The sequence below is a fragment of the Callithrix jacchus genome, chromosome X (assembly GCF_049354715.1).
Source record: "Callithrix jacchus isolate 240 chromosome X, calJac240_pri, whole genome shotgun sequence".
Lineage (NCBI taxonomy): Eukaryota > Metazoa > Chordata > Mammalia > Primates > Cebidae > Callithrix > Callithrix jacchus.
Window position 1 is genome coordinate 98,753,808 of NC_133524.1, and position 27,093 is coordinate 98,780,900.

Consider the following 27,093-nt stretch of genomic DNA (forward strand, 5'->3'; position numbering starts at 1 on the left):
ACATTTCAGTGCGACTCCAAAATTCTTCATCAATATTAATTAGACTCATGCTGCTTATGAAAACGCAAAACAAATGCAGTTTTTCTATAAGATCATTATAAGCTTATGTATTTGCCTCGTACATACTTTTGTAATTATCACTGAGAGTAGAAATAATCAAATCTTACTCATTTTTGCATCTCTCAGTAAGCATCATAGCCTGACACAGAGAGGTGCCCATTAAAGTTCTGTTAACAAAACAACAGACATCAAAGGGAAGCTTTAGGTCAGGAATAACTAAAATTATTTCTGACATTATTTGGCATATGTTAAACAGTTCATAATAAATTTTTATTATAATTTAAATAGTGTGTAATAACATTTTTTAAATCCATACAACAATCTCTCGTATGATGAATTCCTAGAAATGTGTCTGCAAGTTCAGAGGTCTGTAAATTATGCAAAATGTAAGTGGTGGATTTTTGCAAACAAATGTATATTGTAAAATTGAAATATTATCAGTTGTTTCATTTACAAAACAAATAAAAATATGAAGAAGAAAGCAATCATGATTACTCCCTTGACTCAGCTATTGCAGCAGAGAAATGGGTCTGTTTCTTACTCTAGTGTTCTCTCCAACAGATTCACACCTATTTATTCTTCTGAACACCTTTCCTAATTTGCTCCAGAGAAATCAGTAGACATTATTTTTGTTGACATTCCCAACGTTCTTAAAACAACTAAAAGAATGGGGGCAGGGAAAGGAGCACATCAATGAAATGCAAAAGAAAGGAGACAGTTCTGTTGTTGAGGCCCTAGACAGTAATGATCACTCTGTTGTTACCTGAGTCTTCTTCCCCAGAAGCTATTGTCTTTGAATTTGCACAGCAACAAAGTTTGCTGGCTGAATGACCTGTCTGACATTATCAAGAAGGCCCCCAAAGTCAAGATCCTGAACCTCACCAAAAATGAAATGAGAAGAAATGGCCAGATCAAATTTGGGTTGATGGTAGATGGTAGTGCACATCGGGATGATAGTGAGAAATAGGATCCCCAGCAGACACAGGCCAAGTCGTGGAAATGACCGCACTGGCCAGACCACCCACTCCTGCTCTTCTTTTTCTTCTAGTAGCAGCTTGTGCAAGTACTTCATGGATAGCAGGAATAAAAAACACTCAAGGACTCCTGTAAGTGTTTGATGGAGAAGACTGGGCAAGGTAAAGAGGTATGATGGGAGTGTTCACAGGGGCCAAGAGCCAGGATGTGGCAGCCCTCCCCCAAACTGTGCTTCTCCTCTCCTCCACAGACCAGTAGGGGCAGCTGCTGAAGCACACAAAACATGACATTGTGGACTTCCTCAGTGTGTTGCCCAAAACTCAGCATGACCTCAGCTCCTTCCTGGTGGGCATGTGGTACCAGACAGTTAGCATCTGCTTCCTCCCTTGGACAGGCCCTGAGAGCCAGAGGTGGGTAGGAGGTTAAGGGAGATCCTGAGCACCTAAGCTCTTCCCTTTCATGAATAGATGCTCTACTTTTCTGTAAACAGGGTGCTCAAAGAAGGTGAGCGTCTATAGAGTCTCCTCCCCGAATCCCCCACTGCTCCCTCCCCTTGACTGGGCTCCCTCTCAAAACTCTCCCAGCTTCCCTGACTCCTTTTCTTCCCTTCCTATTCACCATGTCTTCTTCCATTCCCACTCTCCTCCCAAAGAATTACCTATTTTATTTTTAAGTCATAAATTTACTAAAAGTTTAGAAATACTTTCTATAGTGCCAAAAAAAAAGTTAAAATGTGAAAAGCTGGAAGAACATATTTGCTACAATATTGCAGACTTTGTGTTAATAACCCTGTACTAAAGTACTTTTGCTAACCAGGAGAAAGTGTAACAAATATCAAGAGTTAATTTTCCTGAAAAGCAAAATGACTCTATAATAGACATTTGTGTCCAAACTACACGGATTAAAGAAATGAGAATTAAAAGATGTCACAATATTGAAAAAAATCAGTTTGTAGAAAATTATGTGACTTCAAATTCTTAAAAGAATATATATGTATGTTTGGTACTTACACGTATTTTAAGGTAGGTAAATATCTGTCTTGCACATCTAGAAAGTGTGAACTAGGTTGGTAAATAGATTATTTACAGTGAATATCTTTAGGTCATCGTGTGGTGATCATATTGACAGAAGGTGCAGAATGACTTTATTTTCAAAATACACATTTCATAGTGTTTAATATTTTGTAATTAGTAAACTTCAGGGAGAGCAAGGAGCTGGTGATTCTGTAAATAAGTTTTCTCGTGTTCCATGAAGGAATACAATGTAATGTATTAGAAAGAGCCTAAATAGCTAAGTTCTCTGTTTGTAACAATTACGTAGGCCGGAGGACCCGTGATTGGAGCTAACCAATTCTGCAAGAGTATCTCCCTTGGAAACAACTCCCTTGAGTTCCGGCTGGTAGGAAACCTAGAGGGCAGTGAGAATAGTGAACTTAAGTCTCCTCTAGCCCCCAGACGTCTCCTCTCTATGCCTTTGAAGAAGGAATTTCCTGTAAGGACTCCATTTTGTTCACTAACAAAGTGGCTTGGGACTTGCTGTCACCTTCCTTGGCTGCCCTCCTCAAACTTCTGCAACCCCCCAGCTCCAGACCACAAAGATTCTCCTGTGAGGACATTGGTGAAAGGTCACTGCCTTCAGGACACACCATGGGTGAGTTGGTCAGCATGAAGCCTTGGTTCCAGGTCTCCACAGGGCAGGAGGGCCTGAGCCCCCTTCCCACCTCCAATCCAAACCACATGACACCTAGCAGAGTCTCCTTTAAATGGGAAGTAGCAAGAGCCCAAATTCCATCAATTTATTGCCATGTATATTTTGGCTTTGCACTAAAAAATAAATATAGATTTGTTTTATTAACATCTTTATGTTGAACTGAACCATTTATCATTACAAAATATCCCTTCTTCTTCTAGTAATGTTTTACTGAAACTATATTTTTTCTCTTATGAATGGTTATACGAGCTTTCATTTGGTCAGTGTTTTAATGGTGTTTTTTTTGCCTTTTTTTTCAAATATCCTGTGTTTTGTTTTACGTATGTTACTTTTAAGGAGCATTTGGTTAAATTAATTTTTAATCGAGTCTAATGATTTCTGCTTTTTTATTTGAAACCTTCAGTACATTACATATAACATAATTCCACATACAATTTGGCTTAAATATAACATCTTTCTCTTTGCTTTATATCTATTTTCCTGTTCTAATTTTCTCTCTTCCTTTGTAAAATTTTAAATTATTTTTAAATTGTTAATTTTTTTCTCATTTGGCGTGATAATGTGACATTCTTTTGTTATTTTTGTAGTCTACCTTTCAGATTATAACACACATTCTTGCCTTATCACAGTCTAATGTATGTTAGTTCTTTCACAAATCCTTGGACAACACAGATAGCTTCCAATATTTTAACTCTCTTAATGTCCCTCCCAATATACTATTGCGTATAAAATTATTTTTAATTTTTATCTTAAGTTCCAGGGTACATGTGCAGGATGTGCTGGTTTGTTACACAGGTAAATGTGTGCTATGGTGATCTGCTGTACAGATCAACCCATTACCTAGGTATTAAACCCAGCCTGTATTAGCTATTTTTCCCAGTGCTCTCCCTCCCCTAACCCTCCCACCACAGGCCCCTGTGTGTGTTGTTCCCCTTCCTCAACAAACTAATGCAGGAACAGAAAACCAAACAACTGCATGTTCTCCCTTATAAGAGAACTCACTTTGGGAGCTGAACAATGAGAACACATATTTAAATTCTTTAAAGATGTTATCACTGTATTATATAGTAAATATTTATTTAGATTTTCCTACATATTTGCCAATGTCATTATTCTTCATTCCTTCTTGTATTTACATTCCTCAAACTGGGATCATATTTCTTTGAGGATGAGTCTTTAGTTTTGAGTTGACTGGTGACAAATTTGCTTAGCTTTCGTTTGGATTAAAATGTCACAAGCAGGGCCAGGCGCAGTAGCTCACGCCTGTAATCCCAGCACTTTGGGAGGCTGAGGCAGATGGATCACTTGAGGTCAAGGGTTTGACACCAGCCTGACCAACATGGTGAAACCACATCTCTACTAAAAATACAAAAATTAGCTGGGTGTGGTGGCGCGCACCTCTAATCCCAGCTACTTGGGAGACTGACACAGGAGAATCGCTTGAATCTGGGAGATGGAGGTTGCGGTGAGCTGAGTTTGTGTCATTTCATTCCAGCCTGAGAAACAAGAGTGAGACTGTCTCCAGAAAAAAAAAAAAAAAAAAAAAACAGTCACAAGTAGCCTGGAAAACAAGGCAAAACCCCGTCTCTACAAAAAAATAACAAAAATTAATCAGGCATGCTGGCACATGCCTGTAGTCCCAGCTGCAGAGTCTAAGGTGGGAGATTGCCTCAGCCCAGGAGGAGGAGGTTGCAGTGAGCCAACATCATGTCACTGCAGTCCAGCCTAGGTGGCAACAAAGCAAGACCTGTCTCAAAAAAAAAAAAAGTCACATGTATGAAAAAATCTCACTTAAAGTGCTTTTTTCTATTTTCTCACTCTACAACAACCATCAGCACAGAAGACTTCTGTGACCAAATATGTGGGGGAGTTTTCCCCACCCACAAGCAAGCAATCAGTTTTGTAGTAAACACTTGCGGTGTGTCCTCTAATTTAATTTTGATAGTGTCAAAATTCGATTACCTGGAGATAGCATCAGATCCCACAGATTGTGGACTCAGTCCCCAAGATTGACCCCCTCCTTCAGACACCATAAGTGGGAAGTCTGGGCCTTCAGAATTTCTGACTGATGGCCTTCAAGTTGGAGTTCCTATGACCCTCTTTTTGAATTTGATTAATTTGCTAGAATGGCTCACAGAACTCAGGGAAGCACTTATGTTTACTAGCTTATTATAAAGGATATTGCAAATAATACAGACAAAGAGACGTATGGGGCAAGGTACAGGAAAAGGGATGTGGAGCTTCTATGCCCTCCTCAGGTGTGCCACCATCTAGGAATTTTCATGTGTTCATCTATCCAGAAGCTCTCTGAACCCTGTCCTTTGGCTTTTTATACATGCATGACTGATTAATCCATTGGTCATTGGTGACTGACTTATCCTTCAGCCCCTTGAAAGTCCCAGCCCTCTAATACTGCCTTGCTCTTTCCAGTGACCATCCCTCATCCTAAAGCTACTAGGGGCTGCTAGCCTAGCATACAAAAAGACTTCACTGGGCCAGGCGCGGTGGCTCACGCCTGTAATCCCAGCACTTTGGGAGGCCGAGGCGGGTGGATCACGAGGTCAAGAGATCGAGACCATCCTGGTCAACATGGTGAAACCTCGTCTCTACTAAAAATACAAAAAATTAGCAGGGCATGGTGGTGCACGCCTGTAATCCCAGCTACTCGGGAGGCTGAGACAGGAGAATTGCCTGAACCCAGGAGGCAGAGGTTGCGGTGAGCCGAGATGACTCCATTGCACTCCAGCCTGGGTAACAAGAGTGAAACTCTGTCTCAAAAAAAAAAAGTTCACTTTGGAGTTTATAAAAATTTTAGGAATTGTATGCGAGCAAACAGGGTTGAAGATCTAATATATGTTTTGCAATATCACAGATGTTTATTTAACCTCCACTTTGTATCTTTCAAAAAATGGAAGTTAAATAAACACACAATTCTAGGCCTATGGCTATTACACTTTAGCACTCTGAATATGTAACATTACTTTCTTTAAGCTACATTATTTCTGTTTAATAATTATATATTGATCAGCCTTATTTTTGCTCATTTGAAGATAACCTGTTGTTTTCATTTTGCTTTGAATATTTGCTTTTTTCTTTGGATTTCAACAGCTTTACTATGATGCACCTGGGTTTTGTTTTCCTCATACTCCGCTGTACTTGAAATATACATTGCTACTTGCATCTGTGACTTGGCATCTTTTGTTACTTTTTGAAACTGCTCAAACATTATACCTTGAAATAGTGTGTACACACTCTTCTCTTTTCTTCCTTCTAAAACTCAGATTAAACATATTTGATGTATTTACTTTAATTTTGCCCTGTGTCTTTTTGTACCCTTCATCATTTTGTGTATTCGTACTATTCCAAACCCTCTTGTTGTTCAAGGAGATATAAAAGAACTAATGTGCATTAGACTGTGATAAGGCAGAGTGTACATTGCCACCTGAAGGGTAAAGGCAAAAAAAGTACATCTATGATGTTATGCTGTTAATCACATAATTGTTCTTAATTACAGTTATTTCATTTACAGATTCTAGAAATTCTGTTCATTTTTTATATTTTTCAATTCTTGGCTGAAATATAATCTTTTATATCCTTGACAATAATGCCATTATCTGATTGTTCAGATTTTATGTGTTTTTTATTCTCCTTTTCTTTTTGGCTTGCTTGGTTTTTAATCATGTCATTTTATCTCCTTTTTTCACCTATTTTTTTTCAGGGAACTATATATCATAAATTATAGATTTATTTATTTCAGTCCTAAGGTGAAGTTGTCTTGCTTGAGGGAAGATTTTTTTTTTCTGTCAACTTCCTAGGTTGCAAGCAAAACCCAAATCTCTTTAATCCCATTGATTAGTCGAGATTAATTAATCTCGTTGATGACTGAGATTATTAATTTGGACTTCAGTTCCTTCGAGGGCTGGTCTATTTCCAGTTTACCCATATTTACTTAACATAGCTCTTAGAGGTTCCTATCTAAGCCTGAGTGGTTTGCCAAAGTCCCCTCTCCTTAACATGCCCAACTTCAAATTTTATGCTCTTAGCTCTATGACTGTGTAGGAATTTGGCAAAAATTCACAGCATTTTAGCATCTTACCTACATCCTTAGGAATCATCAACTGCTACTAGAAAAAAATCAGCCCCAAGGATTAGGATTACATTCTGAGTTTCCTTTTTCCCCTGGTGTTTCCCCCATAACAACTTACTGTATCATTAGCTTTTTGATACCTTTAAATAATCTTTATTTTAAATGATTTTCCACACTTTTCTAGTTATTCTCAGTTGGAAGTTTGGTACAACTTAACTAATCTCTCCTTACTGGAAGAAAAACTCTAAATTTATTTTTTCAAATGCTGAGTTTGGTATAGTTCTTCTTATTATCCTCATTGTTATCTTCTTTACTGTGGCTTCTCTCTAATGTTTAGAAGATAATGCCACAGGAATGGGTAAATGCATGTAATATGCTTTCCATGAAGTTTTCAAGATGGACGTATATAGCTAGCATGGATTCAGTATATCAGAAGCTTTTTCTCATTTATCGTATTGCCATTGCTCATCGTCATCTTATGCTTCCATCCTTGATTGTTTGCCTCTTGTTTATGAGAACATCAGGTCTCTCAGGCTCAACTACTCTCTGATATCTCAGCCATTACCCTGATAATAAATTCTGGATCCTTCTCTTCCAGCCATCCTCCTAATTATGAATATATACATTGAGGCAATGTTTTTCAAATATAAACTTTAAAAGGGTAATTTTTGTATCAATGTATACAAATTTTCAAAATGGTTCGTGAACTGGTGAGAATATAAGCTGATTCACTCACTCTTTATTAGCATGCAAATAAGTATAAATATATATTTTAAATGCCACTTCTAAAAATCTCTTAAATTTGAAAGCATTCATGTTTTGATCAAAGTAATCCACTTATAGAATTATTGCATGACAAACTATAAACAAATAATAGAAGGTATACCTAATCCTATTCTTAGTAGCATTGTTTATAGTAGCAAAAACTTGAAGGATTTATTAAAATTTGAAATTTTATTAGTAGATTAAAGTTTGTAACAAATTTTAACTAAAATAATAATCTAATGTATAAATTATATTAAAGTCAGAAATTTTTATTTAGACATTTTAGAAAATATGAAAAATATAAATTTTGGACTAATCATATTTATTCTTTCCTGAGCTTCCAGCTCAATGAGATTCAACCATCAGTTCTTACTCTGGTAAACAGGTGACCTTAGTTTTAATTTCCACAAAGTCTGTAAAGGAAAGCATATTACTTTGATAAATAATAAAAATCAATTAAATATTATTTCTGAACATGCAATGATGTAAAATGTTAACTGAAAAGAGCAGGTTACAGATATTTTTACAATATGATTGAAGTTTGTTAAAAGATTTTTGAGCAGCGGAATGAGAAGATTTGACTTATGCTTTAAGGAAATCACTCTCCCTGCTATGATGAAAATGTATGGTGAGGAAGCAAGTATAAAAGCAGAGGGACAAGTTGGAAGGCAATGTAATCCTGGAGATAGATGTTGGTGACCTTGCCAGGGTAGTAGCAATGGAGGGAATGAAAAGGGGCCAGACTCTGGATATATTGTAAAGGTAGAGTCCAGAGAATTTCTTGATCAGTTGAATGTGAATTATGAGAAAAAGAGAGCATTCCAAGCTATCATCAAATTTTAGGGACTGAATATTTCTGGATCAAATGCTCTACTTATATTTAATGTCACTTCCGATGCCTTACAAGAAAGGTCCCAAAGGTTGTGAGTAACAAGACTATCTTGACCATGGGTCACACAGTGAAAGCAATGACTTTCCAGAGGAGTTCATCTGAGGCCTGGTCGTAACAATTATATTGTAAATGGATCAGGAGTGAACAGAATGTTTACTCACAAGTAGGTGCTGAGATAACATGGAGTAATTAATATATAATATGTATAAAATACAAATCTATGGATGAGCACAGTGGCTCATGCCTATAATCCCAGAAGTTTGGGAGACTGAGGCAGGAGGATTTCTTGAGCTTAGGAGTTCGAAATCAGCCTGGGCAACATGTTGAGACCCCATGTCTACCAAAAAATTTTTTTAAAATAGCCTAGCATGGTGGTGTGCACCTATAGTCCCAGCTATTTGGGAGGCTGGGGTGGGAAGATTCACTGGAGCCTGAGGGGTGGAAGTTGCAGTGAGCCAAGATCATACCTCTGCACTCCAGCCTAGGTGACAGAGTAAGACCATGTCTCAATAAAATATATATAAATTAAATTAAATACAAACCTAGAGAACATTACATTTAGATGCCAAAAGGAAGCTCGCTTCAAATAGTCTAATATCCTTAATCTCCACCTTCAAAACCACTAGTATTATTATTGTTGCTGTTGAATGTGATAAAAATAAAATATCCTTCATCAGTATGCTTATGGGAAAGAGAACTGATACTATCTTATTTTTGTAGCTGTAAATTAAACTTCCAAATCTTGCCACATGGTTAATTGAACATGTTGATGGGGAATATGGAGGGTGAACAAGGAAATTCCTAGGCGTAAATACATTGTGAAATATAACTGAAACACATAATAAGCATACCTGAGTCCACAATATTTGATAAAGTAGACTTGCTAGCAAAGAAAATCTGTAGAAACAAAAATGATATTACATAATGATAAAAGGATCAATCCACCAGGAAGATGGAATAATCCTGGGTACACACCCAAACAGCAGAGGCTGAAAATACATGAAACAAATACTGATGGAGCTAAAATAGCCAAGTTCACAAGTATCACTGGGGCCTTCAACATCCCCAACAACAGCAGAGCATACTTTTTTCCACATATCTTACAACATTCATGATAAACTATGTTCACAGAGACAGACCATGTCCTGGGCCATCAAACAAACCTCAGAAAATTTAAAAGAATGAAAGTCATACAGATTATTCTCTCTGACCACAGAAAAATCTCTAAGCACTTGGAAATTGTAGTTGACACCTATCATTTCTGATCATTGTTCAACTCCTTGTTATAGAAGAGGTTAGAAGCATTGTCTTCTCAGCTGAAAGGCATTTCAGGCTCAGCAAAAAGACAGCTCACTCTGTGTATTTCAAAAAGAGTACTGTTGAAGGCAAGGCTGGAGGCAAAGAGACAGTTTAGTAGGATGATACATCAATCTACTCTGTCATGAAAGGTTGCATTAGAAGAGACAAGTACAGCTTGCTGATTATTAATAAAATCAATTTCATGGCTGATTGCATTTGGGAGGTGTGAGAGAGGTTGCCAATCATGTGTTGGTGAGATTGTTAAACTGCAGAGGCACAAGAGAAGGCAAGATTTGGATCCTTCCTGGGGTGTGGTTGATGTCCTGTCTAATCTATGAACATTCACACTTCTGTTCTTTATAAATTCTGCTCCGTTTTCCAAATGGTTCCATACAGTTACCTCCTCCTTTAAGATTTCTTCCCTAATTATGTCATCTGTAAGAAAAGGCCCTCCTATCTGGACAGGTAGAGGAGTTTGCTTTCTGGGGGTTGTGTTACTGCTCAATTAGGGCAAGCTGGCACTTTGCTTGCCCTACTATGGTGTTAGGCCAAGAAATGGTAAATGGTATGTGACCACTGATGTGTCTTCAAATTTGTATTTTTGTTCCAAATTTCAGAACACAGTGATGGTAACAGCTCTCCTCAAGGAGAAAATAAAGGCAGAGATTCTTCCCAGGATAATTTTGGAAACGAGAACCTTCATGATGAACACGATGGGTATGAGCTCCCACCTCCCCACCTTCAGGAGGATGATGAAAATGTGGAGGTGAGGGATGTCCACGAGGACCCCCAAGTAAGAAAGTAAGTGATCAGGCAGGCTGGTTCACACATAGCAGCCCCTGGAACTTTGTATTTCTTTTGCTCTCTGTAGTCTTCTTTTTTTCCTCTCGTTGAAAAACTGAGGAATGCTAGAAGTGAAGTAATGGCTGAGAAATCCTAATTGCAGACCTGGTTTTTAGTGAGTTTAGGGTGTATGAAAAACTATGTCACATTTCTGTGCATTTCTATATATTTATAGACATATATTTTTATCCATTTCCCTATAGCAACCCCTGTACCTTACAACCCAATAGTAGGACTGTGAAATGCCATAGTGAATACCAAGATAAAATTTCTCCAGAGAGAGAAGTGGAGAAGAACACAGAGAATGGAGACCCGGGGACCTGGTTCAAGGTCACAGTGAGTGTCCTGAGAAAATGACAAAAAAATATGCAGGAAAGGCGGGTCAGGGAGAGTTGTGTTAATCACGTGTAAAAATACTAGATATTGGCAGGGCGCAGTGGCTCATGTCTGTAATCCCAACACTTTGGGAGACCGAGGTGGGCAGATCACTGGAGGTCAGAAATTCACCACCAGCTTGACCAACATGGTAAAATCCTGTCTACTAAAAATACAAAAATTAGCCAGGTGTGGTGGCACATGTCTGTAATCCCAGCTACGCAGGAGGCTGAGGCAGCAGAATCGCTTGAATCTGGGAGATGGAGGTTGCAGTGAGCAGAGATTGCACCATTGCCCTCCAGCCTGGGCAACAAAAGCAAAAATCTGTGAAAAAAAGACAGAAAGACAAAGGGAGGGAGAGAGGGAGGAAGGGAGGGTGGGAGGGAAGGAAGGAAGGAGGGAGGGAGGGAGGGAGGGAGGGAGGAAAGGAGGGAGGGAGGGAGGAAAGGAGGGAGGAAAGGAGGGAGGGAGGGAGGAAAGGAGGGAGGGAGGGAGGGAGGGAGGAAAGGAGGGAGGGAGGGAGGAAAGGAGGGAGGGAGGGAAAGAAAGAAAGAGAGAAAGAAAGAAAGACTAGATATTTTTTTCAGAGGACAGGGGGAGTTAACATCTAAGGGCAGGTTCAGAAAAACAATGTAAAGTGAACAGGCTGACTGCAAGAGGGCACAAGAGATTGTCTAAAACAAAGGTGGAAACTACTGCCAAGAAGATGGAGCAGCTCTCCACCAGATGCCTCATGGCTCAAGCTGAGTGTAGTGGTGTTGAGTTTCTGGAGTTCTTGTCAGAGATGCAGGCTGGGTCTTCAATAGGTAGAATCTCCTAGCACCTTAGAAAAAGATCATTGAGAGCATCTGAATTTTATTATCTTGGGTGTAAATTTGGAATAAAGAGTAAAGACAACAACTAGGAATTCCATGTCTGGCAAAAAAATAAAAAGTTGAAATTATGTTAATGGTTCCTGTCTTAGAAGTCTTTTGAAGCTCCACTAGAAGGTTAGAATAACCTTAGTTGGGTTTACTTTCCAGGCTTAGTTCCATGTTGTCTCTCTTCTCTCCCATCTCTTCTTTTCACCGTTAGATTCCTTGTGGGATAAAGTATGATAAGACATGGATAGTGAATTCAATCCAGAGTCATTGCAATGTCGCCTTCACTCCAGTCAATGTAAGAGAATATGGTGAATCCAGATGAGTGGGCACAGGGGGGGAGAGGCCAAACTCAGAAGGGACCACTGGCCTCTGACACTGTTACTCTTGCCTTCACTTCCTGTAGTTCCACTACAACAAAAATCGGGCCCACTTCTTTGTCCAGGATGTTCATGCTGCCTGTGCATTAAAGAAAGTCAACTGTAAGATTCATGATGAGGAAAACCAAAAGGTATATGTCAACAATATTCCTGATATGTAATCTCTGGAAAGGAGGACAGGCCATGGACTAGCCATTGTCTTTTTGAGATTAGAAGTCCTGGTGTCACCTTGCCTCATCTTGTTGCAGGTATTTGTTTTTGTCGATCTTTCTACTGACCCCAGGTCTATGCAGAAAAAGATGAAACCAAAAGTGATGACACAGCTAAAGGTAGTACAGACTCAAGGCACCTCTTCTTCCCCCACCCCTATATTTCCCTGTCACCACCACCAGAGCCTCAGAGCTTCTTTCTTCATCTCTACCTCTGCAGCTGACCATGAAGAAACGATATGATGTCTCCCAGCAAGCTCTTGATCTCCAGAGTTTCTGCTTTGACCCAGGTATGGCTGACAGCAACAATTCTAAGGCAAGTAGGGGCAGAGCAGTCTGCCTGGGAGGGAGACTTAGAGATGGCAACTTTGGGAGGGGTTGATGCTGGTGCTGATCTAGCTGGGCCCTCCCAGCCTTCTGATTCCCTTCTCTTGGCTTCCTGAAGACTTGGTGAAACATCATTTTGATATAAGCCTGAATAGAAGAAACGACATGACTGCCATTCTGAAGATCATTTCAACAAATTTTCCTGAGGTGAGGCCCAGTGCTACTATTTAATTAGAGGGGTGGAAGAGATGGGGTTAAAGGCAGATTTGTCTCCACGGCTCAAGATACTATCCATCACTCTAACTGTTCTTACCCAATAGCTACTGTCTTTGAACTTGTGCAACAACAAACTGTACCAGCTGGATAGCCTGTCTGACATTACAGAGAAGGCCCCCAAAGTCAAGATCCTGAACCTCTCCAAAAATGAGGTGAGAAGAGGGAGCCAGATCAACTTGGGTGGAGGGTGAATGACAGTATACATCAGGATGATGGCAACAGGCAGGCAGAGGTGTCTGGTGTCTGTAGGTGACTGTGAGGGTTGGGGGAATTTGGGGCCCAGGGTCCCAGGTGTCTGTCTTTCCCTGGCCCTCCTACAGTTTTCTCCCCATCTTTCTTAGCTGAAGTCGGTGTGGGAGTTGGACAAGGTGAAAGGGCTGAAGCTTGAAGAGCTGTGGCTAGAAGAGAACCCCTTATGCAGCACCTTCTCTGACCAGTCCACCTATGTAAGGTCAGTGGCAACCCCTGTCGCCCTTCCTGGGCACCTTTGCTCCCTGAATGACTGAGCTATATCTGAAAGTGCCCTTCTGCAGGGAGAGGCAGCCTTGGTCCTCTGGGAGGACCACAGACCTCCTCCCCTCCTACACACACACACACACACACACACACACACACTCCTCTCTTGGTGTCACTTACTCATCTGTGCTTAGCAGTCTCCTTTCCTTCCTCTGGCATGCTCCCCTTTTCATCTGCTCTGTGGTGTTTCCCACTTGTCTCCGCCCAGCCTCCTCCAGCACACCTTCTGTGAGTGTGCTCCAGGGAGCAGGGCTCACCCACCTCCCCAGGACCAGCAATATTCTGATGCTGGTGCCTTGGACCAAGAAGAGTCTCCCAGCCCAGGTCTTCCTGCCTCCATGCTGAGACAGGGTTTCCCTCCCAAGTCCCGAGGGGGATTCTCCTTCTCATGCTCCAAAAAGGTCCCTGCACCTGTCCTGGGCTGGCATGGGGGCTTCTCTGCCCCATGCTGAGGGCTGAGGCCCTGGGTGGCTGCTATTATGCCATTTCTTCCTCTGACCCAATGCCAGGAGCTGGGCCCTCCTTGGGGAGAAACCTGGGTTTTCTGAGTCAGGGAACCATAAGTGGGTCACCTTCTTGAGGCAGTGGGCAGAGGAGATTGAGGAGACAGAAGGACAGGCCTCTCAGGGCACTGCCCCTCCTTCCATCCACACCTCATATCATCTTGCCTGGTGCCTCAGAGGAGCCCTGGGTAGCCAGGACAGAGGGGCACAGGTGCCAGGGACCATCAGAAGAGAATGCAGTGGTTGTGATAGGGGGTCCCCAGACTCTGAACCCCATGCTGAGCTGGGGCCTGACCCTTCACTCCTCCTGGAAGAAGGTCTCCTGTCCCCGTGGCTGCTCTGTCTCCCATGCCCAGCTCAGACTGAGCTCACACAGGTGAGAAAGGCTCCAGCTGCATCCAGTGGGCCCCAGCCCAATAGGTACATGTTTTCCTTTCCTGCCTCAGTCCCCAGGGCCAGCCAGGGGGCGGTGAGGGAAAGGGCTGCAGCAGGGGAGCCCTTTTCTCCTCTCTTCCTCCCTGAAGTCCACCCCCACAGTAGAGCATCTTTCCCTTCCCTTTGCTTTGCATCCTGCTTCTCCTTTGTCTCTCATCTCCTATGTCTCCCCCATGTCTCCCACCTTTCACTCCGTTTCTGTTGTCAACCCCCCTGCCTTCCCCTTCTTGCCTCCTGAGTGCAGCCTCACTCACCTCGCTTTCCCAGCATCCTGGGCCGTCCCTAAGGGCTGACTTGCTCTTGGCCAGGGCCTGGATAGGCAGGTTGATGGATAGCCAATGAGGTAGCAGAGCACTGAGCTCCCACCCCATTTCCTGCTCCCACCCCATTTCCTGCTCCCTGTGGAGCCTTCCCTGGGGATTTGGACAAAGGTGAGTAAGGGAGGATGGGAGGGAGGGAGGGAGGGAGGGAGGGAGGGAGGGAGGGAGGGAGGGAGGGAGAGAGGAAGGGGAAGAAACCTCTGGAGCTCCCAATGCTGCTGCTTGTGGCACTGGAGAAAGGAGAGTCAGGGCAGTCTAGGTGGAAGCTAACCACGAGAAAGGAGAGGGAGAGGGAGAGGGGGACGAGAGGGAGGAAAGAGGCTATGCAACCCTAAACTGTCAGTCACTTTATTCTATTTTTGGTTATGGACAGTACCATCCTGGAATGTTTCCCAGAGTTGTTACGCCTGGTAAGTATTTACCATCATCACTGTCTCCTCTTACTCAAGTACATGACCTCCATGCCTACCCTCAAGTCCTTTGGGTCTTGCCTAAATTAAATGTTTTTATCAGACCCTCATCCATTTTAGAGGCAAAGATTCCTGAAAGAAAACAAGAATATTCTCCCTGGAATAAAATGTCCATAAACACACACACACACACACACACACACTCACACTCATTAATTCACACAAAAATTGCATCTAATAATAGAGGCTTCCAAGACCCACTGTTGAAGACTCCAGCTGTTGTCTTGCTGAGAGAATTTTGAGGGAGCCATTTCACACCTCACCTCTGATCCTCGTTCCCTCTGGGCTTGTTTATCTCCTCACTCATCCAGCTCTACCTCCCTGGTATGCACTGCTGACTACTTCTTTCCTTTCTCAGGATGGCCAGGATTTAGCATCTCCAATTATAATGGGCATTGAAGCCCCTGAGATAATAAAACCTTGTAAGGTAAGGAGGGACCATCAAGATTTGAGGTATTGTAAGGGATGTTTTTAAAACCACATAGCTTCAAGGCGTCTTTTGATTCCAGGAAAGCTATAAAGGATCTGAGATCATAAAGAATCTGATACTTCAGTTCCTGCTTCAGTAAGTACCCCAAAATCATGAGTCAGGGGAAGGTTGAGACAAGACAGGCCCCCCAGGCAAATGTCTATTCATGTGTTTAGGGGGTCTTCAAGTCTCATTTGGGGCCCAGGCCTCAGAAATAGCCTATCCCCACTTCTCTTTCACAGGTATTACTTGATCTATGACTCTGAAGATAGAAAGGGTCTCCTTAGTGTTTACCATGACAAGGCCTGCTTCTCCCTGAGCATTCCCCTCAACCCTGAGGACCCAGCACCGTGAGTATCTCAGCTCTGACTCTGGTCTGGGGCCATGTGGCTTCCTTGCAAAGGGCAATTCCTGGAAACGTCTGCATTGGCTGTACCACCCACTCCTGTTCCTCTTTTTCTCCTAGAAGCAACTTGGAAAAGTACTTAAAGGACAGCAGGAATATAAAGAATATCAAGGACTCTCGTGAGCGTGTGGTGGGGGAAGATCAGCATGGGAAATGGGGTGGGGAGTCAATAATAGGGTACGGGGGCAGGATGTGGCAGCCCCCATTGCTTCACTTTCTCACACAGGCCTGAGGGTTCAGCTGCTGAAGCACACAAAACATGAGATTGTGGACTCCCTCAGTGTATTGCCCAGAACTCAGCATGACCTTAACTCCTATGTGGTAGACTTGTGCATCCAGACGGTGAGCACCTGCTTACTTCCTCAGTCAGGCCCAGAGAGGTGAAGCAGGTAGGAAGTAGGGAGGTAGGTAGGATGATGAAGGCTCTAGTTTTTTCTTCTTCCCTTTCAGGAAAGGATGCTCTTCTTTTCTGTCAATGGAGTATTTAAGGAAGGTGAGTGTTTATAGATTCTCCTCTCCAGATCACTCATTACTCCCATCCCCAGGCTGGGCTTACTCTGAGAACTCTCTCAGCTTCCCAGGTTGCTCTTCTCCCCTCCCCTTGCATTCTTCTTCTCCATTTGTGGTCTTCCTCTCCTCCCAACTTTCTGTTATCTTTGTGCTCTTTCCTTTTGTTCCCTTCCCTTTATGTTCTTCCTCTCTCCCAAGTTTTGTTCCCAAACGTCATTACTTCCTGATCTACATCCATGCCTGTCTGCACCTGGACAGCTCAGCCGTTAGGGTCACAGGCTGTAGAGTTTAATGGCTCTCATCCCAGGTTCTTTGCAAACTTTGGACATTGTCCTGTTACCTAATCCCTCAGTTTCCTCATTTGCAAAATGGGTTTGTAAGGTCATCTCTTGGGCAAATGTGTAAAATGAATCAAGTGAACCTATGTTTGTCAAGAGACCTGACACATGTTAGGGGGTTCTATCCCTGGGAGCCAATTGTTCCTACTGTTGCCCTCTAAATCCCTGAAACCCCCTCCTGACTCTCACTGAAAAGTTGTCCCAGCCTGGCTCCCTTCAGGATACCACAAGATTATCTCCCTGACTGGAGAACCCAGTGTGAATGTGTAAAGCATGTGCAACTGTAAGGAGGTATCATTGTTTGTTGTTGTTAAAGTGGAAGGAGAGTCTCCAGGTTCTGTTCTTGCCTTCACCCGAACCTTCATCTTGACTTCTTTCAGCAATTCCAAGTAAGTGCTGTGTTTTGGCTGGGAGCACCCATCCTGTCCTAGAGTCAGTGGTGTGGGAATGTGGTGGTGTAGTCCTCGGGGAGTTCTCAGTACCATGTAAAGCCAACTGATAGATCCAAAGAGAGGTCTAGATTAGGAGAATACCAGATTTTCTTTTTGGCCACAATACTTACTAATTAGTTGTGTGTCTTTTCATACAGTCATAAGATTTCTCTGTGACTCAGTCCTTTTCTGAAAATGGGATGTCTACTTATTTTGTAAACTGTAAATGCATTGGGGTTAAATCTACAAATCTAGGGAAACTGGTAGACAACCTCTCCAAAGGTAGACTCTGCAGCAGGGATAAAGCCTACCAGCCAAGGAATCTGAAAGGTGGGCAGAGTAGGTGCTTGGAAGTAATATGCTTCCTCAGTGGTAGTGGAAGCAGGATCATTGTTGAAAGTGTGGGGTTGTTTATTTTTCCAGTTGTCTGAGGGCTTATCTTTTCTTCAGTCTGTATATTGTGAATGACGAGCTGATACTGAGGAATGCCAGCATGAAAGAGACCCAGAGTGCCTTCTCCATCCCATTGCCTGCACCCTTCTCCAGCTCCTTGCCCACCCTCTCCCAGGAGAAGCAAGAAACGATGCATACTGTCTCCACCCAGTCTGGGATGAACCTTGAGCAGTCTCAGAAGTGAGTGCTGGGAGTCTTTCAGGATAGATGTGAACTGGGAAGAGTGGGGAGTGAAAAATGGAAACTTTCAGTTAATTTGTAAAAAAACTATTTAGATGTTGTGCTTCCAAAACTGAGCGGGCTCATAAAGTATATATATTAATTGATAGTGATGATGAAATTAATTTTTAAACAATATAGTGTTCAGATCACATGACATGATGTTGTATATATAAAATCCTATGTAAACAACACAAAAATCTATTAAAATTAATAAATAAGTTCTGCATTGTTTGAGAATACAAAATCAATATACAAAAGCCAATTGTATTACTATATACCTGTAATAAAAAATAAGAAAATAAAATTAAGAAAACAATTCCACGTACAATAGGATAAAAATAACATAGGAACAAATTTAACAAAAAAATCTAAAACATTTACTTTGAAATCTGCAGTATATTATAGAAAGAAATTAAGGAAGACCTAAATAAATGGAATGGCATCCCATGTCCCTGGATTGGAAGACTTAATATTGTTAAAATGGCAATACTCTCCAAATTTATTTATAGATTCAATGCAAATGCAATCCATATCAAAATCCCAGCTGGCTTCTTTGTGGAAATTTAGAGGTTAACACTACCATTGAAATGAAAATACAATGAATGCAGAATAAAAAATAATTTTGAAAAAGAATAAAGTTGGAGGACCCACTACAAAGTTACTGCAGTCTTACTACAAAGCTACAATAATCAATCCATATTAAGTGATACAGATCTAGGAATAGACATATAGATCAATGCAATAAAACGAGAGTCCAAAATAAAACAAAATCCTTACCTTTATGGTCAATTGATTTTCAACCGGAGTGCCAAAAAAAAAAAAGCCAGTGGATAAAGAATAGCCTTTTCACAACTGGTGCAGGCACAACTGGATATCCACTCACAAACAATGAATTTGTACCCCTATCTTATGCCGTATACAAAAAAATAAATCAACATAGTCAAAGGCCTAAAAGTTAGAACTAAAACTATAAAAATCTTAGAAGGAAACAAAAGAGTGAATCTTTGTGACCTTGAATTAGGCAATGGTTTCTGACATATAACAACACACACATACACACACAAAATTAGATAAAGTGGATTTCTTCAAAATTTAAAACTTGTTTTGCACCAAAAGACACTATCAATAAAGTGAAAAGACAAGAATCAGAGAAAATATTTGCCTATTATACACCTGATAAGGGACTTGTATTCAGAATATATAAAGAACTCTTAGAATTCAACCATAAAAATGAAAATAACCCAATTAAAATAGGAAAGAATCCAAACAGATATTTCTCCAAAAAAAAAAAAAAGTATCCAAAAGCACATGGAAAGATACTAAACATCATTAGTCATCTGGAAAATGCAAATCTAAATCACACTGAGGTATCACTTCACACACAGCAGGATGGCTACCATTTTTTGAAAATGAAAAAAAAAGTGTTGATGGGGGGAAACAATAGGTAGAGTTTCATTTAAAGATAGAAAATTACAGCTACATAGGAGGAATAAGTTCCACTGTTTTACAGCATTGTAGAATGACTATAGTTAATAATATGTAGTTTCAAATAGCTAGGAGGACACTAAATGTTCCCAAAACAAAGATAAATATTTAAGATGATGGATATGCTAATTACATTCATCTGTTTACTGTACATTGCATGTATTGAAGCATCATTATGTACCCCATAAATATGTACAATTATGTGTCAATTAAAAATTAATTTATTTTTAAATCTTGACAAAGATGTGGATAAAATGCAACCCTCATACATTGCTGGTAAGAATGGAAAATGATGCAGCCACTGTGGAAAATAGTTTGGCAGTTCCTCAAAATGGCAAATATGGAATTTCTGTATGACAGAGCAATTACACCAAGAGAGATGAAAACTTATGTTCACACAAAAACTTGAACATGAGTGTTTATAGCAGAATTATTCATAATAGTCAAAAATGGAAACAATCCAAATATTCATCAATTTATGAAGATAAATCAAATGTGATATGTTCATATAATGAAATATTACTCAGCAATAAAATAGAATGAGGTTGTGATACATGCTATAACATGGATGACCCTTGAAAATATTATGCTAAGTCAGTTGGGCACGGTGGCTAACGCCTGTAATCCCAGCACTTTGGGAGGCCGAGGTGGGTGGATCACCTGAGGTCAAGAGTTCAAGAAAATAATATGCTAAGTGAAAGCAGCCAATCACAAAAGACTACATGTTGTACAAGTCCGTTTATATAAAATGCCCAGATAGGCAAATCCACAGAGACAGGTAACAGATTAATGGTAACCAGGGTCTGGGCAAAAAGGGGAATGAAGAGTGACCTCTAACAGGTAAGGAGTATTTTTTTTAAGGTGGTGAAAATGTTTTGGGTAGATAAAATTGGAATGGTTGCACAATCTTGTAAATATACTAGAAAAAATATTGAATTATACACCTTAAAATGGTGAATGCTGTCTTATATCACAATTTAAAAATTAGTGGATAATTTTCATTTTTGAATTTCTATTTGTTATTTCTTGAACATCTTTTTTTGTCAATATGTATTAAACTCTTGTTCATTTGAACAACCCTGTTTTTCTGCTTTGAATTCTAGTGGGCATGAATGTCAGCAACTGGCATTTTAGTTTTCCCTACAATGGTGCTCATATTGGTACATGTGTCCCAGCAAAAAGTAGCATAGTCAGCGTGTCAGAGATCACTTGTTCTTCTCCCATAGGTGTCTTCAGGACAGTGAGTAGAACTACACCAAAGCTGACCAGGTTTTCACTATGATCCAGGTGAGATCTGAGAATCAAGTGGACAAAACATGGATGTTTCCAGAAAGGCCAGAAAATTGTAGCCCAGGTAGTCTGAGTATGGAACCCAGAGCATCTGGCTCATTGGACAACCCGACTTCTTTTCTTTACTTCCTCTAGGCCAAGAGCAAGATCCCAGTAGAAGTCCTCAAGCAAATCCGCTAAAAGGAGCCCTTTGATGTCTTCTTTGTCTTCATTGACATCTGCTTTGTTTCCTTTTTTCACCAGCCTAAGACCATGCCCAGGATTGGGGTTGGAGGCCTGGCCGACCAGAATGCCAAAGTTAACTTGCCGGGCGAGTGACATAACAACTCAAAGAGCCAGTTTTTCTGTGTATTCACCCCACTCATGATCACCATTATTTTCATAATAAAGAGTTACATGTTGTACACTGTGTGTCCTGGATTGCTCTTCCCCTAACCATGAGCTAGCGGGGCCAGGACTGAAAGGCCCTGCATCCCTGTTCATCCCTGGCTCGCCTTAGCAGATATATTGATAGGGCTTGCCTTCATACGTAATTTGTCAATAAATCCTGATGAGAAAGGACACATGCTCCTTCCAGAGATTGGCCTTGGCCTTGAGAGACAGTGGAACTCTGTCAGATGCTCGACCTGGAGCCCAACAGAAGCAGGCTTGTTACCTTGGCACACCAGGGGCTTCCATCCACTGTCCCAACCCCTCCCTTTCTTGAAGGTGCACTATGCTAGAAGGAGCCTCAGGTTACCACCTTCAGGGGAGGCTCAGCCCATCTGCCCAGCTCATTCCTCAGAGAGCTGATACTTGGTGCTCCATATTCTTGAAGAGGTTCAGCCATTTTTTTTTCACTTCTAAACAAAGAACAGCAGCACAGAATCTCAGGTTATGGTCATTTTGGTAAGACCTTTCTCAACAACTGGCATTTAGCAGTTCCAAATTGCAGGCAAGAGTTGAAGAATATATTTGCACAATTTATTGCCCACACTTCTGTAATGACTTCACGTTAGACAATCAGCAGGCATACTTTTTGAAATTAAAATAATAGCAGTACAACGTTTTCAATTCACAATCCTACAAATGATAAAGTAGGAGAGGTAATACCAGTTTACAAATTATGCCTCCACTTTCGTGTTTGGCATTTGTTATTTCCTACGACAATCCTAATTGTAGCATAAGACCACAAGGAATTGTGGGAACCGGCAGGAGGATGAGTGACTGGAAAACCATGGTGTCCAAGCTCACTAGGAAAGGAGGTTAAGGCTGTGGTAGCTTGATGATGTACAGAGAGGAAGTAGAGGGGCCATGTGATAGGTTCCATGATTTCCTGCCCATGAAGGAACCCAGGCAGCTCTGAGAGCCTGAGCTGAACAGACACTGTGGTTGATGAGTAGCATGTGAGACCATGTCTAGTCCCCACAATGAGGCTGAGGTTCATCCATGTTATACCATGTATACACATTTTTACTGCTGAATAGTGTTTCATTATGTGGACATACCACATTTGTTTATTCATTCACCAGTTAATAGATATTTGGATTGTTTCCAATGTGGAAGCGTAATCATGCTGTTGTAAACATTCATGTAACAGTCTTTGGGTGGACATAAGTTTTTATTTTTCTTGGGTAGATTCCTAGCAGTAGTATTCCTAGTAGTAGTATATAAACATACAGCAAATTAATATTTAACTTTTATCTTTTCATTCGTTCTGTTTTTAAGTATAAAAATAATTTCATAACAAAACTAGTATCTAGTTATCTTATTTTGGATTTTTGAAAACTTTCTAATGAAGTTAACACTATTCACATTTGTTAAATTGTTATAATTTCTCTTTAGTGAATTGTTTTTTCACATCCTTTCTCTATTGCAGTCTTTATATTTTAATTATCAATCTATATTAGCTGGTTATGCTGATCATTTTTATTGTTTTTCTCAGTTTTTTTGCCTTTTAAATTTGCTTCTATTAATGATGTTATGGAAGAATTGTAAAGAAATGGTAATATTTACATTTATGATGCTTTTTCACTTCTTTTTAGAAATTTTTCATCCCTATAAACATTTGATAATATTCACTGTTAATTACAGGCTTTTATCAATTACATTTTAAAATTTTAACTCTTAAAATTTAATTGGTGTGTGTTTAATGAAATGTCATAAGCCAAGGGTTATAAACAGAAGTACTCACCTCCTAAAAATAATCAGTTGGCCAGAATCATTTATGGAATAATTATGTATTTTAATATTTGAATATAAGTCTCTTCAAATAATTTTTAAAATTTTACCCCTTAAGAAACTTACAAGCTGTTTTCCAATGTGGCTGTACAAATTTATATTTCATCCAGTAATATTTAAAGTTTCCAGTTTCTTCATAATCTCATATTTGCTATTGTCTGTCTTTAATTTACTGCCATTTTAGTGAGCAGGAAGTTAAAACTCATTTTTGTTTTAATTTGCATTTCCCCAGTGTTTAGTGATCTTGAACATCTTTTCACCTATATCTTCTTTCATAAAATGCTTATTCAAATCTTTTGCCCTTTTTATTTGGATTATTTGTCTTTGTGTTATTCAGCTGTGGACAATCTTTTAATATTATTATTTCATTAGATATAAAATTTGCAGACATTTTATCCCAGTGTGGGGTATGTCTTTCATTTCCTTAATAGTATTTTGAAGTGTAAAAGTTTTTTATATTGATTAAGTACAATTTATCATATTTTTAAATGGCTTATGGTTTTAGTGTTATTCCTGAGAAATATTTGCTTAATTCAAGGTTACAAAAATTTTCTCCTATATTTCATTCTAAAAGTATTGTAGTTTTAGTTCATACATTTAGGTCTATCATCCATTATGAGGTCATTACTGTGTATGGTTTGCAAGGGAAGGGTGTAAGTTTATCTTTTTGCATGTGGAATTTCTATTGTGCCAGCACCATTTATTTTAAAAATGTATATTCTTTAAATGTCCTGGCACTATTATTACAATTAATTGACTGTAAATATAGAAGTTTATTTGTGGATTTTCAATTCTGATCTATTGATATACATATCTGTGCTTATGCCAGTATCATACTGACATAACTATAGCATCATAGTAAGTTTTGAAATCAGGAAGTGTACGTCCTTCAACTTTGCTCTTCTTTTTCCAGGATTGTTTTGGCTATTTTGAGAACTTTGCCCTGTCATAAACATTTTAGAATCAGCTTTTCAGGTTTTTGTTTTTCTTTTCTTTTCTTTCTTTTTTTTCAGAAACACCTGCTGAAATTTTGATAGGGATTGCATTGGATCTGTAAATCAATTTGGGGAATATTGCCACATCTTTTGATTCATGAGCATTAGCTGTCTGTATTCATCTGTCTCTCCAGTTTTGGGGCCAAGAAGTTCGTCCTGTGATTTAAATTCCCTGATGCATATGAGCAAAGTTGTTGATTTTTCAGTTTGTTCACCCATTTTCCTTGTTATAAGGACAAGAGTGGTAACTTTCAAGCTCTTTACCTGTGAGACCAAAAAACAGAAGTCTAAATTAATACTAACTTAGTTCCAGGAAAATACAAAAACTTTGCTTCAATATATATCCTTTCTTCTGCCCCTCCTTTGTGGTATTATTATCATGTATATTACATTGATATGTATTATAAGCCCCCAAAATATAGTGTTGTAATTATTACCCTATACAATCTTGTATCTGTAAAGAAGTTAAGAGAAGTTGACAGTAAAAATATCTTCATCTTTTTTTTTTTAACATTAACCTACACATTTACTCTTTTCACTACTCTTCATTTCTTCCTGTAGATCCTAGTTACCATCTGGTGTCATTTCTTTCTTCAAATATAGTGCCATTACTCCCCCTTTCTTTGCGTTATCATTGTCATCAGTATAACATCTTTCATGTTATAAAGCTACCAATACAGTTTTATAATTATTATTTCATGAAATTGTGTGTTAATCATTTAAAAGGAAAGAAATAGGTTGAATCCAGATTTTGGCTATTGCGCTGCAATAAACATGGGAATGTAGATATCTTCTTGATATATTGATTTCCTTTTTTTTAGATATATACCAAGTAGTGGGATTGCTGGATCATATAGCATTTTCATTTTTAGTTTTTTGAGGAAATTCTATACTGTTCTCCATAGCAGCTACACTAATTTACATTCCCAGCAACAATGTGTGAGGGTTCCCCTTTATCCACATCATCACCAGCATCTGTTATTACCTGTGTGTTTTTTTAAAGATTAATTATGTTCATTTATTGAGAGCAGAGTGGGAAAACATTTCTTTTTGTATTGCATTTTAGGTTTTGGGCTACATGTGAAGAACATGTAAGATTGTTGCATAGGTACACACGTGGCAGTGTGATTTGCTGCCTTCCTCCCCATCACCTATATCTGGCATTTCTCCCCATGCTATCGCTCCTCAACTCCCCACCCCCAGCTGTCCCTCCCCTATTTCCCCCCAACAGATCCCAGTGTGTAGTGCTCCCTCCCTGTGTCCATGTGTTTTCATTGTTCAACACCCGCCTATGAGTGAGAACATATGGTGTTTGATTTTCTGCTCTTGTGTCAGTTTGCTGAGAATGACGGTTTCCAAGTTCATCCACGTCCCTACAAAAGACATGAACTCATCGTTTTTGATGGCTGCATAATATTCCATGGTGTATATGTGCCACATTTTCCCTGTTCAGTCTATTGTCTATGGGCATTTGGGTTGATTCCAGGTTTTTGCTATTGTAAACTGTGCTGCAATGAACATTCGTGTGCATGTGTCCTTATAGTAGAACGATTTATAATCCTTTGGATATATACCCAGTAATGTGTTTGCTGGATCAAATGGAATTTCTATTTCTAGGTCCTTGAGGAATCGCTACACTGTCTTCCACTAATTTACACTCCCACCAACAGTGTAAAAGTGTTCCTATTTCTCCACATCCTCTCCAGCATCTGTTGTCTCAATACAAAAAATTAGCTGGGCATGGTGGCACACGCCTGTAATCCCAGCTACTCGGGAGGCTGAGGCAGGAGAATTGCCTGAACCCAGGAGGCGGAGGTTGCGGTGAGCCGAGATCGTGCCATTGCACTCCAGCCTGGGTAACAAGAGCGAAAACTCCATCTAAAAAAAGAAAAAATCTTTGTTTTTAATAAAACATATTTTAACTAGAGTGAGATGATATCTCATTGTAGATTTTATTTGAATTTCTCTGATGATTAGTGATGTTGAGCATTTTATATACCTGTTAGCCGTTTATACCTATCAATAGAAGAAGAATGGACTAAAACACATGGTATGTATATCCAATGGAATATTCTTCAGCCATAAAAAAAGAATGAAATACTGTCATTTCCAGAAACATGGATGGAACTAGAAGTCATCATGTTAAGTGAAACAAGCCAAGCACAGAAAAACACATTGATTGTTCTCACTCATATGTGGGAGCTAAAAATGATAGAGATATGGATGTCATAAAGATAGAGAGTAGATTGGTGGTTACCAGAGACAAGGAAGAATAAGAAGGAAGGGAGAGGGAGGAGATGAAGATGGCCAATTAGGAGCAGCTCAGGATTAGGGCTCCCAGCAAGAACACAGAGGGTGAGTGGACACCACATTTTCAGACAGATTTTTATTGCCCACAGACCAGGAGATTCCCAGGTGGAGGAGCCCCATGGGTCACCAGCACAGCTGTTTTGGCCAGCCCAGCAGGTCTTCGCACAAAATACACAGGTCTGGGAGCTGTTTTAGCTGGCGACTGGAGCACCTGGGAGACAAAGTCACCCATTCAACTGATATAAATGTGACTGAAACAGGGAGCCAGGCCAGGAGATTCCTGGGGGAAAATAGCATCTCGAATCTCCAGCACAGCTGTTTCAGCTGGTGCAGTGGGTCACCGCTTGGGAAATCATGCATATCCGGTTGCCTTTTCAACAGGCGACTGGAACACCTGGGAGACAGAGTCACCCATTCAACTGAAAAAAAGGGGACTCAAACAGGGAGCCAGGCCAGGAGATTCCCAGACAAATAATCACCACGAGCCCCCAGTGTGGCTGTTTCAGCCGGCTCAGCTGGACTCTACACAAAACCTCACACAAATCTGGGCACCTTATCAACTGGCGACTGGAACGCCTGGGAGACAGAGTTGCCCATTCAACTGAAAAAAGGGGACTGAAACAGGGAGCTAGGCCAGGAGATTCCCCGGCAAAAAAGTGCCA

The 27,093-nt window shown here is 40.2% G+C and overlaps 1 protein-coding gene across 1 annotated transcript; it reads left to right on the plus strand.

Moving 5' to 3' along the window:
• The first annotated feature begins 2,423 nt into the window (after positions 1-2,423).
• On the plus strand, positions 2,424-21,310 carry LOC100386998 (nuclear RNA export factor 2-like). The gene is made up of 21 exons (XM_035288551.3): positions 2,424-2,685; positions 10,406-10,589; positions 10,835-10,967; positions 12,081-12,164; positions 12,273-12,377; positions 12,495-12,575; positions 12,676-12,745; positions 12,901-12,989; positions 13,103-13,210; positions 13,400-13,509; positions 15,206-15,242; positions 15,661-15,729; positions 15,812-15,867; positions 16,014-16,121; positions 16,238-16,296; positions 16,404-16,519; positions 16,628-16,670; positions 17,342-17,414; positions 17,907-18,089; positions 20,843-20,903; positions 21,042-21,310. Exons 1-20 carry the CDS (start codon positions 2,682-2,684, stop codon positions 20,862-20,864), a joined length of 1,734 nt encoding a protein of 577 aa, XP_035144442.1. The 5' UTR covers positions 2,424-2,681; the 3' UTR covers positions 20,865-20,903; positions 21,042-21,310.
• The last annotated feature ends 5,783 nt before the right edge of the window (positions 21,311-27,093 follow it).

Coding starts and splice junctions, on each gene's coding strand:
- LOC100386998 (XM_035288551.3), top strand. Junction 15,868..16,013: donor ATACTTCAGTTCCTGCTTCA/GTAAGTACCCCA, acceptor TCTCTTTCACAG/GTATTACTTGATCTATGACT. Junction 16,122..16,237: donor AACCCTGAGGACCCAGCACC/GTGAGTATCTCA, acceptor TTTTTCTCCTAG/AAGCAACTTGGAAAAGTACT.